The 13,505-nt window shown below is 38.7% G+C and overlaps 2 protein-coding genes across 2 annotated transcripts; both read left to right on the forward strand.

The window, feature by feature from the left end:
* Positions 1–425: 425 nt before the first annotated feature.
* Positions 426–1,361, forward strand: LOC103110364 (olfactory receptor 8J3-like). The gene has a single exon (XM_007519537.1). The coding sequence runs from the start codon at positions 426–428 to the stop codon at positions 1,359–1,361; it is 936 nt and encodes a 311-aa protein (XP_007519599.1).
* A 9,243-nt stretch (positions 1,362–10,604) lies between these two features.
* On the forward strand, positions 10,605–11,573 carry LOC103110365 (olfactory receptor 8U9-like). The gene has a single exon (XM_007519538.2). The coding sequence runs from the start codon at positions 10,605–10,607 to the stop codon at positions 11,571–11,573; it is 969 nt and encodes a 322-aa protein (XP_007519600.2).
* Positions 11,574–13,505: the final 1,932 nt, after the last annotated feature.

A 13,505-nucleotide genomic window follows, 5' to 3' on the forward strand; every position in this document is an offset into this window, starting at 1 on the left:
GGAGCACTTAGCAGAGCACACATTACCATCAAAGACTTGGGTTCAAACCTCTAGTCCATTGCTACAGGGGGGAAGACATTTTTTTTCTTTTTTTTGAGCCGTGTATCTTATCTCTATTCCCCTCTCCCTCTCTTTACACTTCTCTCTCAGTATGAATGTGAAAACATAAATCTTCAATATGTGAGTTTGCACCACTTAATTTACCGACTGGCCTCTCTCTTCCATGTGCTTCTAAAGTTTACTGATTACACTTATAACATTCAGCTTGATATTTGAGTTAGACTTATACAAAAATTCAGCAACTTCTTACCCAACAGATTTTCCTTGTCATCTTATGATCAGTAGCTAAATATCATAGACATGTTTTCTTTTCTTCTTATTTTATTTTATTTTTCTCGATGACAGATGCATTCCCAGTCTCTTACATGGCTCCTGAGAATTTCACACAGTTCACAGAGTTCATCCTCACAGGTGTCTCAGACCGTCCAGACCTCCAGATTCCTCTCTTCTTTGTTTTTCTCCTCATCTATGGACTGACCATAACTGGTAACATGGGCATCATCATCCTCACCAGTGTTGACCCTCGACTCCAGACCCCCATGTATTTCTTCCTTCGCCACTTAGCCATCATCAATCTCATCAACTCTACCGTCATTGCCCCTAAGATGCTGATCAATTTTTTAGTAAAGAAGAAAACCACCTCTTACTATGAATGTGCTACCCAACTGGGAATGTTCTTGGTTTTCATTGTCTCTGAGGTTGGCATGTTAGCTGTGATGGCTTATGACCGTTATGTGGCCATCTGTAACCCCCTGCTCTACATGGTGGTGGTATCTCAGAAAGTCTGTCGTATATTGGTATCCTTGACCTACATCTATGGCTTAACCAATTCGGTTGTGGTTTCATACAGTGTATTCTCTGTGGATTATTGCTCTTCCAATGTCATCAATCATTTCTTCTGTGATATTGCGCCATTGTTAACATTGTCCTGCTCTGATACTTCCTTTCCAGAAACAATGGTTTTTATATCTGCAGGGACAAACTTGATTTTCTCCATGACAACCGTTGTTATATCTTATTTCAACATTGTCTTATCCATTCTCAGAATGCGTTCAGCAGAAGGAAGGAAAAAAGCCTTTTCTACATGTGCTTCACACCTTGTGGCGGTCACCGTTTTTTACGGGACACTATTATTTATGTATGTGCAGCCTCAAACGACCCACTCACTAGATACTGATAAAATATCATCTGTGTTTTACACACTGGTGATCCCTATGTTGAATCCCATGATCTACAGTCTGCGGAATAAAGATGTAAAGGATGCTGTGAAAAGATTTCTGACAAATTCCAGCGCTCTTTAAAGTCAGTATGATTTTAGAACTCTGTCAGTGAAATGAAGAAATGGTTAAGATAAGCTGTGGGTCAGCTGGTGGTGCACCTCATTGAGCACACATATTACAGTGCGCAAAGACCTAGGTTCAAGCCCCTGGTCCCCACCTGTGGAGGAGAAGCCTCATGAGCAGAGAGGTAGTCCTCCAGCTCTACTTCTCTCTCTTTCTCTCTCCTTTAGCTCCCCTTTCCCTCTCAATTTTTATCTGTACATATCCTAAACAAATAAATAAATAAATAAAGCAGATATATAAAATATTTTCTTTTTTCTTTCTTTCTTTCTTTTTTTTTTTTTTTAACCAGAGCACTGTTTAGCTCTGGCTTACGGTGGTGTGGGGAATTGAACCTGGGACTCTAGAGCCTCAGGCATGAGAGTCTGTTTGCATAACCATTACGCTATCTAACCTCCACCAATGTAAAATATTTTCTTAAAAATGATACCTTTGGGTGGGTGGGACACAGAGATTTGGTGATGGGTGCTGTGTGGAAGGATTCCACTGTAAATGATAATCTTGTAAGTATTACTACATCTCTAAGACTGTTTACAAAATATAAGCTGCATTATGTCAGGAAAAAAGTTAGATGGTGATTTATGTAGAAGTTTGTGTGTAATCCTATTTAAATATGACTAAGATTTTGGAAGATCAGTGGAATAGAATTGAGAGTTCAGAAGTAGTTCCTCATACTTATGAACGAGTAGTCTCTAACAAAGGGGCCAGGAATAGCACATGAAAATTGAGTATCTTTCAACGGATATTTCTAAACATTCAGTAGAAACACGTAGAAAAATGGAACAGGACCACTCTATGTCACTAGGTACAAGATGAATCAAAGACTTAAATGGTAGCCCAGAAATCACAAAATATTTATAAGAAAACACTGGTAGAACATTCCACAATATTAGCAAAATATTGAAAAATGAAAATAAACCCACAAGACTATATCAGACTAAAAAGCTCCTGTGTAGCCAAAGGAACCATGATCAAATCAAACGGACCCCCGCCTAATGTGAGGAAATCTATATACATCAAACATCTAAGAGTTAATAACCAAAATATAGAATAGTTCACAAAACTCAGTGATAAGAAAACAAACAGCTTCATTACAGTTTTTTTTTTTTTTTTGTCTGCCTCCATGGTTATCGCTGGGACTTGGTGTCTGCACTATGAATCCACTGCTCCTGGAGGCCATTTTTTTCCTTTTGTTGCCCTTGTTTTTTTATCATTGTTACTGTTATTGCTCCCATTATTGTTGGATAGGACAGAGAGAAATGGAGAGAGGAGGGGAAGACAGAGAGAGAAAGATCATCCATGAAGCAACCCCCTGCAGGTGAGGAGCGGGGGGTGGGGGGGGGTGGGGGAGGTGGGGCTCGAACTGGAATCCTTGTGCTTTGTGCCATGTTATTATTTTTTTTTTGCCTCCAGGGTTATTGCTGGGTCTCAGTGCCTGCACTATGAATCCACTGCTCTCTGAGGCTATATTTTCCCTTTTGTTGCAGTTATTATTATTGTTCCTGTTGTTGTTGGATAGCACAGAGAGAATTGGACAGACGGGAGGAAGACAGAAAGGGAAAGAGAAAGACAGACACATGCAGACCTGCTTTACCACTTGTGAGGCAACCCCTCTGCAGGTGGGGAGCCTGGGGTTCAAACTGAGATCCTTAAGTCAATCCTTGTGCTTTGTGCCATGTGCGCTTAACCAGCTGTGCTGCTGTGTTACCACCCGGTCCCCACAGCTTCATTATTGTAAACTGGGGAGAATGCATGAGCCTAATCTTGACCAAAGAGGATATTCATATAACCCACTGATATATGAAAAAAGAATTCTCAGGTTCACTGATTATCAAAGAAATGCTCATCAAGACAATCATGAGATATCATTCTCTAAGAATCATAATTACAAAGGACAGAAGTGATAACTATATTGTTTGATAATTTCTAGAAGCTTCCTGCTGGGTTCTTTATATTTTTCTATGTATATTAACATCTGCAAATAGTGATGGTTTGACTTTTATTTTAACCTGCAACCCTTTATTGCTAAGTATAATTGGCAAGAATTTCCAACACTCTGCTGAATAGTAAAAAAAAAAAATCTATGTATACTAATTATGGTCACGGTGGCAGGAATTGTAATAACCAAAACCTGCAAGAATCCTAGGTGTCCAGCAACAGTTGAGTGGCTGGGTAAGTTGTGGTCAATATCCACAGTGGAATACTACTCAGCTATTTAAATTATGATTTCATCTTTTTCACTTCATCTTGGATGGAGCTTCAAGAAATCATGTTAAAAGAGATAAAACCAGAAAGAGCAGGATGAATATAGGATGATCTCACTCATAGACAGAAGTTGAGAAATAGGAACAGAAGGGGAAACACAAAGCAGAAGCTGGACTGGGTTGGATGTATTGAACCAAATTAAAGGACTTCAGATCCTGGTGCATGATGGTGAAGAAGGCCAGAGGTATGAGGGTTAGAGTGTTTTTCAGAAAACAGAAATTTTACACACATGTCAACAACTGCATGTACTCTAAACCATTAATCCCCTAATAAAAATTATAAATAAATAATAATAAATAGATAAAATTGCATGAAAAAAAGACAGCTTGAAATGCTCTCTTTTTGCTGCGTCCTGGATGGAACCCGAGGGAATCATATTAGGTGAAAGAAGGCAGGAGAAAGTTGATTACTACCTAACCCCACTCAAAGGAGAAAGTCAAGAAACAAAAAAAGGGGAAACAGGGAGAAACTTTGACTAACTGTTGACTGTAGCAGCAGAGCTAAGTGGAGAGGGAGAGGATTTTGAGAATGTGGGGAACCCATTGGGAGATGATGAAGAAAGACTTCAGTTGTTGGTGGGTGTGTTGTGCTGGCATCAATTATGGAGAAATAAGTTGTACTTATGCGTCCACTGCCTTGCAAATTATTATTTCCTCGAATAAAGTGACTTGAAGGGAAATAGTTGGGATAATTCTCTTTTCCTTATTATTATTATTGTTGTTGTTGTTGTTTTGAAAGAGATTAGAAAGGATAGGTTATATCCCATCTTTGCTGATTTGATAGAACTTTGAAAATCATGTAGTCTTGGACTCTGGGGTGGGAATTAACAGCTCCTTTGAATTGCTTGTAATTGGTCTGCTCCAGTTTTTATAGTTCTACCTTGTTCAGTTTGTATTCTAAAATGTTCTAAAAATGTTGCTACTTCTTCTAGATTCGTCAATTTTGTGGTGAAAAGTTATTAACAGTAGTTTCTCATGGTTGTTTGTCTTTGTGACTTTGTTGTGACTTTCACTCTTTGCTTTTATGATCAGTCATATTTTTTAAATTTATTTTATTTATTTATTCCCTTTTGTTGCCCTTGTTGTTTTATTGTTGTAGTTATTATTGTTGTTGTCATTGTTGGATAGGACAGAGAGAAATGGAGAGAGGAGGGGAAGACAGAGAGGAGGAGAGAAAGATAGACACCTGCAGACCTGCTTCACCACCTGTGAAGCGACTCCCCTGCAGGTGGGGAGCCGGGGTTCGAACCGGGATCCTTATGCCGGTCCTTGTGCTTTGCACCACCTGCACTTAACCCGCTGCGCTACAGCCCAACTCCCTGATCAGTCATATTTATTCACTATCTCTTATCTCTCTCTTTCCCTCTTTCTCTTTTTCTCTAGAAAATCTATGAGGCTATTAATTTTGTTTCCCCTTTCAGAGAACCTGCTCTTTGTTTCATTGATTTTTGTAGTTTTTAATTTTATTTCAACTCTGATTTTATTATATCCCCTTTATTGCTACTAACTTTTGTTTTCACTTGTTCTTTTTTAATTGCTTTTTTTAAATCTTTAAAAAAAATTACTAGAGACAGCCAGAAATTGAGAAAAAAAGGGGAGACTGGAAGAGAGACAGAAAGACATCTGTAGCCCTGCTTCACCACTTACTAAACTTTCCTTCTGCAAGTGGGGATTGGGGGCTTGAACCTGGGTCTTTGAGTGTTGAAACATGTGCACTCAACCAGGTGTGCAAACACCCGGCCCTAATTTCTTTCTATATACTATTGCCGGTGCTCACATGGGCAGCCTTACAACCCGAGGCGGCTGCTGGCCTTCTTGTCACCGATTCTAGTGGTAGCATGATGCAGAAAGAATCGCCAGGGTTTTATAGCAAACAGAACAAAGGACATATTTCAAATATGTCAGAAATTACAGGGTTCTAAAGGTCAGATACCCCTATGGTAGGGAGAGGTAGGAATAACAAGAATTGATGAGATACAGAAAGATCAGAGCAATTAGTTTCCACGATGCAAGACATGTTAATTATCTAAAGGTATTAAGAAAAACATAGTGGTAAAACCAGTAGGGTGAGATAAAGCAGAGAAGGGCAAACCTTGATGTAAATCATAGATATCAGAGGACAAGGAAATAAAGTTTGGGGTCTCACTTCCAGGATATAGCAAGGCTTGTGATGGAGTATGTTTATGTGTATGATCAAAGGGTGGTGAAGTTATAGTGAATACAGTGAACTCTAAGTGAACTTACAAGTAGGCAGCCATTTGGTCTGCTAGCAGGGGAGTGAACTAAGTATGAGAGGTTGCAGGCTTTTGTGAAGCTATGAGAGAATAACAAGAGGAAACTGAGTCGTGGAAGCTTTCCATCTTAGCTCCATCCCTAGAAGGGAGAGACTGACAAGTGGGGTGTCTTTCCAGACCTCCATCACAAGGATGGGAGAGTTCCTCTAAGCTCTACCAGGCTTTCACATAGTCCCACATACTATCAGATTGCTTATTTGCTATTTTGCCTGTCTCCTGGTGGGGGATGTTATTGCTATGAACTTCCCTCTTGGGGCTGTTTTTATAATGTCACACATACTGACACTTTCTTGTCTCCATTTTCATTTGTTTACAGGAAATTTTAAATTTCTTTTTCTTTTTCCAGCCAGTAGCTGAAACAACCATGCTACTGCATATCCATATATCTGCATTCTTCCAGTAGTCTTTGCTTGTGGTTGTTTTCTAGTTTAAATTCATCACGGCCTGAGAACATTCTTGGTGTTATTTCCTGTCCACCTTCAATGAAAAAAAAAGTGTATGAAGGTTTGTAAACTAAATAAATAAAACTAGATCAGACATTTGATCTTGTAATTCCTGTCTTAGGTATCTACCTGAAGAATTAAATAAATAAGTCACTTTTTAAATTGGATCCCAATGATCTGTAAGAATTTTAATAAGCTGGTCATATTTTTTTAGTAGAACACTGAAACTATTGATCTGCTTTGATTCAAAACCAGAAAAATTACATTTGCAACTCTTAAACTTACCTTAGAGTCCCAGGTGAATTTAAATCATCATTGTTTTTTAATCCTTCTTGCATCATGCTTTGAGAGAATATCCTTGGGGAAAGAGACACTGACAAAACCATGGATCCAGCTGCTATCCAGGCTCATCATGAAGAGAAATAAGAGCATCACTTACCCAGGTAGATTGTTTTATATTTCAAAGTGATGGACTTTGACTCAGTTTATGTATAATAATATAACATTATGATGAGAAATATTAGCGTGTAAAATAATAGTCTAGAATTTAAAAATTTGGAATATATTTATTTTTATTTATAAAAAGGAAACACTTTTTTTGACAAAAGCCATAGGATAAGAGGTATACAACTCCACAGAATTCCCACCACCAGAACTCTGTATCCCATCCCTTCCTCTGATAGCTTTCCTATTCTTTATCCCTTAGGAGCATGGACCCAAGTCATTATGGGATGCAGAAGGTGGAAGGTCTGGCTTCTGTAATTGCTTCCCTGCTCAACATGGGCATTGACAGGTCAATCCATACTCCCAGCCTGTCACTTTCTTTCCCCAGTGGGGCAGGGTTCTGGGGAAGCAAGGCTCCAGGACATATTGATGGGGTCGTCTTCTCAGGGAAGTCCGGTTGGCATCACACTAGCATCTGGAACCTGGTGGCTCACAAAAGAGTTAACATATAGAGCCAAACAAATTGTTGACTTATCCTGAACCTAAAGGCTGGAATATTGCAGATGAAGAGTTGGGGGTCTCCGTTTTGTAGATAATTCCAAAGAGCCCATGACTAACCTAGTTATTATTAATTTTTTTGGAATTCATTTTTAAAATAAATGTGAAAACTTTTGATCTGAATCTTTAGCAGTTTGATGAACATATTAAGGCCATTTTGGTTGGAGGGCTAGAAGTAAATGAGGTAATACATTAATATTGCTTTAAATACTGGTCAATAAGGGACTCAAGGAATACTAGTGGTTTTCCTAGATTTATGTAGATAATAATTCAGAGTCAGGTCTAGAAAGTGAGGATGAGAAACATTACATATTCATGCATTTTGAGTAAGTTGAACTTATGCACTTTCTTCAAATCAGAATTACACACATTGACATGCATCTGCTTGAGATTTTTAAAAAAATTTTATCTTTATTCATTATTGCTTAGAGACAGAGAGAAATTGAGAAGGGAGAGAGGGATAGAGAAGGAGAGAGGCAGAGAGACACCTGTAGCCCTGCTTTACCACTCATGAAACTTTCCTCCTGCAGGTGGGGACCAGGGCTTGAACCTGGGTCCTTGCGCTCTGTAATGTGTGCTCTTATCCAGGTGTGCCACCACCTGGCCCCGCTTGAGATATTGTTTGCCTTAAATCTTTTCAGAATTGTTTTGATAAAATTCACATATTTCTCATAAGTTCTCATATGCCCATCAGTTCTCTTCATTACAGGAATTCTAATAAGGACTTATAATTTTTTTGTGTACTCAGCACTTAACATTTTAGATCTGCTATCTTCCTCTCATCAGAACCTGATACATTATTCAAGCAAGTCTCTCTTTTTATTTTTAATATTTATTTATTCATTTATTTATTTCCTTTTTGTTGTCCTTGTTCTTTTATCGTTGTAGTTATTGTTGTTATTGATGTCATCCTTGCTGGATAGGACAGAGAGAAATGGAGAGAGGAGGGGAGACAGAGAGGGGGAGAGAAAGACAGACACCTCCAGACCTGCTTCACCGCCTGTGAAGCAACTCACTTGCAGGTGGGGTGCCGGGGGTTCGAACTGGGATCCTTACTCTGGTCCTTGCGCTTTGCGCCACATGCGCTCAACGCACTGTGCCACCACCCAACTCCCATGACTCTCTTTTTTATTTGTTGTCATCTCAATGTCCAGAAAGATATTTTGTGCGTGGGAGGAAGTCAACCAAGATCTTTGAAATGCATACACAATTGCAAAGTCTTTATTGGTTTATATTGCTTTTTTAATATCTATATGTGCTTTTTTGATGAAATCAAATTAGAAATCATGGTAGATCACATAATGATCTATGCCAAAACTACTCATACTATGATCAGAGCAGCTGAATATATTGGTGAGATTTAGTGGGGAGTATATAAGATGAAAATTATTTATTCCTAGACATATTTTCTAAATCAAATAAGTTGATAAGAGAAATAAATGACCAGATATTACTTTGACATTAATCTTTATTAATTGATTAAAGATTAATATTTTATTCCTTATTGTTGAATATTTAGAAGAGACTATTAAGAAAGTAAAATCCAACATGATTGTCTACCACGGAGTGTTAACTGCTATCAGAGATAGGTTTGCAAGCAGGAAGTTGATATACTGGTTAAAAAAAAAACAAAAAACCCCCCAGGCTGGGTGTTGGTGCATCTGGTTGAATGCGCATGCTGTGAAGCACAAGGGCCCAAGTTCAAGGCCCCTGTCCCCAGCTGCAGAGAGAAAGCTTTGGGAGTGGTGAAGCAGAGTTTCAGTTGGCTCTCTATCTCTGTCCCTCTCTATCCCCACTCCCCTCTTAATTTCTCTCTGCCTCTACTTAATAAATAAAGATAACTAAAAGAAAAATATATACACCTAATCATACTTAACGATCCCTGAACACCAGGCTGATGATAATACCACACAGAGATATTTTAACAGGTCTTTAAGGTTAAAATTTTCTTTCTAATGTCTATTTTTTCTAACAGAAAGGATAGTGGGAATGATAGGACAAAAAAAGGAGGAGTATAATACTGTGGTGTTGTTATTTACAAATGAAGAACAAATATGTTATCTGAATTTTGAATGTCTATTAAAGTTTGGAGAGTATAATGCAGTTGAATTAAAAACAAATATTCTGGGGGGCCAGGTGGTGGCACATCTGGTTAAACACACATATCATAGTGCACAAGAACCTGAGTTCAAAACCCCTGGTCCCCACTTGCATGGAGAAAGCTTCATGAGAGGTGAAGTAGAACTGCAGGTATTTCTCTGTCTCTCTCCCTCTCTACCACCCTCTCCCTCTCCCCTCTCAATGTCTCTCTGTCTCTATCCAATAATAAAAAAATGAAATTAGAAACTATTTAGGATGAGATTGTGAAATCACATATCTTCTTTTTTTTTCTTCTGCTCCTCCTCTACCTTCATTGTCCTCTTCTTTTGGTTAGAGAGAGAGGCTAAGAGAGAAGAAAAATTCACAGCATCAATGAAGCACCTTTCAGTGTCATAATGGACACACATGACCTTGGATTGCACATGTAGCAAAGCTGTGCGCTATCCAAGTATACTATCTTGCCAGTTCTAATCTTTAATTTTCATTAAAAAATTAAAACACAACTAACTCACTCAATCTATTAGATTTTGCTTTGGTTCTTCTGTTTCAATATATTCCACCCTATCTACAATATTAAAAAAAATCAATGTTATGCTTATTCTGCAATCAAGTGACTTTGAAGTACTTATTATTAAAGTAAACAAAAATTCCAAAATATATATCATTTAAATACATATACACTTGTGTGTTCACAAGTATAATGACAGATCTGTCAAAAGGATGTGATCTTTTTAGGCCATGAGTGTGAACATTTATCAACACGATCAACATTTTTATGTATATACTGAAATTTAACTTAATGATTATTTTATGACTTTTAATAGGCCAGTGAACAGACCACTGGACAGACACCAAGGCAATGTGAACTGTCGGACAGCTTTTATCTTTGTATGCACAGTTGATTTGGATATAAATGAGACTTTTCATCTCATTTCATCCTATTCCTAGCATTCTAGTATATTATTTTATATTAGCAAAAAAAATTCTTTGTGTAACAGTAAATCAAAAAAATTAAATTTAAAGGATTAGCATATTGAATTGAACTTTTCCCCCTCTATTTTGTCCCCCTCTTCTTTCTTATTCTAGATACCCTGAAGAATTATGGCCCAGAAAAATTATACTCAAATAAAGGAATTTATTCTCTTGGGCCTCACAGACCGTCAGGAACTGAAGATGCCTTTATTTGTAGTGTTCCTTTCCATTTACCTCTTCACAGTAGTAGGGAATCTAGGCTTGATCTTAGTCATTAGAACAGACGCAAGACTCAGCACACCAATGTATTTCTTTCTCAGCAACCTGGCTTTTGTGGATTTCTGTTACTCTTCTGTCATCACACCCAAAATGCTTGGGAATTTCTTATACAAACAAAACATAATCTCCTTCAACGCATGTGCTGCTCAGTTGGGCTGTTTCCTCACCTTCATGGTATCAGAGTGTTTGCTGTTGGCGTCCATGGCCTATGACCGGTATGTGGCCATCTGTAACCCTCTCCTCTATATGGTAGTGATGTCTCCAGGGGTGTGTATTCAGCTGGTAGCTGTCCCCTATGCTTACAGCTTCCTGATGGCACTGTTTCATGCCATCCTCACCTTCCGCCTCTCCTACTGCCACTCCAACATCATCAATCACTTCTACTGTGATGACATGCCTCTCCTCAGGCTCACTTGCTCAGATACTCACTCCAAACAGCTCTGGATCTTTGCCTGTGCTGGAGTCACATTCATTCCCTCAGTTCTGGTTGTCTCTGTCTCCTACATGTACATCGTCTCTGCCATCTTGAGGATGAAGTCGGCTGAGGGGAGGCACAAAGCTTTCTCTACATGTAGTTCCCATATGCTGGCGGTCACCATATTCTATGGGACCCTCATCTTCATGTACTTACAGCCCAGCTCTAATCACTCCCTTGACACAGATAAAATGGCCTCTGTCTTCTACACAGTTCTCATACCTCTGCTGAATCCCTTGATCTATAGCCTCAGGAATAAGGATGTGAAAGAAGCCTTGAAAAGGGTAATCATGAGTAGAAACAAGGGTTCTGCATTTGCTACATTTAAAAGACAATTGGAATAAACAAGATTTCCTTTTATAATTTTTTATTAATTATAAAAGTAGTAGACTCCTTTGATCTGAGCAGTTTATCAATAAAAAAGTGTTCATTGCAGAATTCAGAAGAGTGGAACGAATGGGGGCATCTGTTGCAAATCTTCAATGCACAGGAGCATTCTTCACACAAAAATTATCCATTTCAAAGTGATGATGGTAACAAGGTTAAAACCTACTAGGGAAAGAGAGAGGCAGACTGGGAGTATGGACTGACCAGTCAATGCCCATGTTCAGGGAGGAAGCAATTACAGAAGCCAGACCTTCTACCTTCTGCAATCCACAATGACACTGGGTCCATGCTCCCATAGGGATAGAGAATGGGAAAGCTATCAGGGGAGGGGGTGGGATATGGAGAATGGGTGGTGGGAATTGTGTGGAATTGTACCCCTCCTACCCTATGGTTTTGTTAATTAATACTTTCTTTTTTGTTTTTTTAATATTTATTTTATTTATTTATTTCCTTTTGTTGCCCTTGTTGTTTTATTATTGTAGTTATTATTGTTGTTGTCGTTGTTGGATAGGACAGAGAGAAATGGAGAGAGGAGGGGAAGACAGAGAGGAGGAGAGAAAGATAGACACCTGCAGACCTGCTTCACCGCTTGTGAAGCAACTCCCCTGCAGGTGGGGAGCCGGGGTTCGAACCGGGATCCTTATGCCGATCCTTGTGCTTTGTGCCACCTGCGCTTAACCCGCTGCGCTACAGCCTGACTCCCAATTAATACTTTCTTAAATAAAAATAAATAAATAAATAAATAAATAAATAAATAAATAAATAAATGTCCTAAGCAGTTGTTTCCTAAACTGTTGTTACATAGAGTTAGTTCAGGTCAAGTTGATTACTAGTGTCAATCAAACATTTTAAAATTAGAAATATGTCGTTAACCAGTACATGTGGTATTTCCCAGACACTTGACTGAAGAGATCACAAAGATGTTGTCTCACTATTTTATATATTATCGTATATTCTCAACATAGCAAATATTCCACTTAGTGAATTTATCAGAACCATTTTTTTTCACAGCTACTTAACATTAAGTTCACCTGATGGCTGGATGAACACATATGTGAGCTAATAGCTTCATACAAATAGGGCTGGGCAGATAGCATAATGGTTTTGCAAAAGATCTTCCATGTTTGAGGGTCTGAGGTTTCAGGTTCAGCCCTCAGTATCGCCATAAGCCAGAGCTGAGCAGTGTTTTGGGAAATACAGTCTTTTCCTGTATTTCACAGAGTCTTTCTCTCTGTATCTCTCTTTAGTTAAGAAGAATAAAAAATAAAATAAGTAAGCTCATATCTTTGTGTGTAAATTGTTTTCCAGTTTAGAATAAGTCAATATCTCCTGGCTATTAGGCTCTTACCTTCCCATAGGAACAGAGAGATGAAGACTCTTTCTTCTTTAGTGATTAATTTCACACACACACACACACACACACACACACACACACACACACACACACACACACACCAGTTTCCAAGTAGCATGCGCTTAAGCCGCTCCTGGTCATCATGACGCTTGCCTTGATTTACTTTGATAACCACTGTCGCTCACGCACCTTTAACCGTATGTGTAGACAGTTCTTGAACAGGTGTTCCTGAAGTACACTCCCTATGTCTCTGTGGGGAAGCGTTCCAGCTTCCTGAAGTTGTTTCATCTGTGTGGTGGGAAAGCCAGAATTAATGGGAATCTGCATCCTACCTAGGACAGTACTCAATCAATAATGGATACATTGGAGTATAAATACTCAGAACTCTTCGTCTACTCAGAGAAATGCAGAGGTCAGAATCTCCTTGTCTCTGGAATGTTTCCCTGCATTCAAGCCAAAGTTCTAACCATGACACTTTGATGCTTATTTCATTTCTGTATGCCAATAATCCCTATGACTCATCTTGAAAATGACT

Source organism: Erinaceus europaeus, chromosome 17 (assembly GCF_950295315.1).
Source record: "Erinaceus europaeus chromosome 17, mEriEur2.1, whole genome shotgun sequence".
NCBI lineage: Eukaryota > Metazoa > Chordata > Mammalia > Eulipotyphla > Erinaceidae > Erinaceus > Erinaceus europaeus.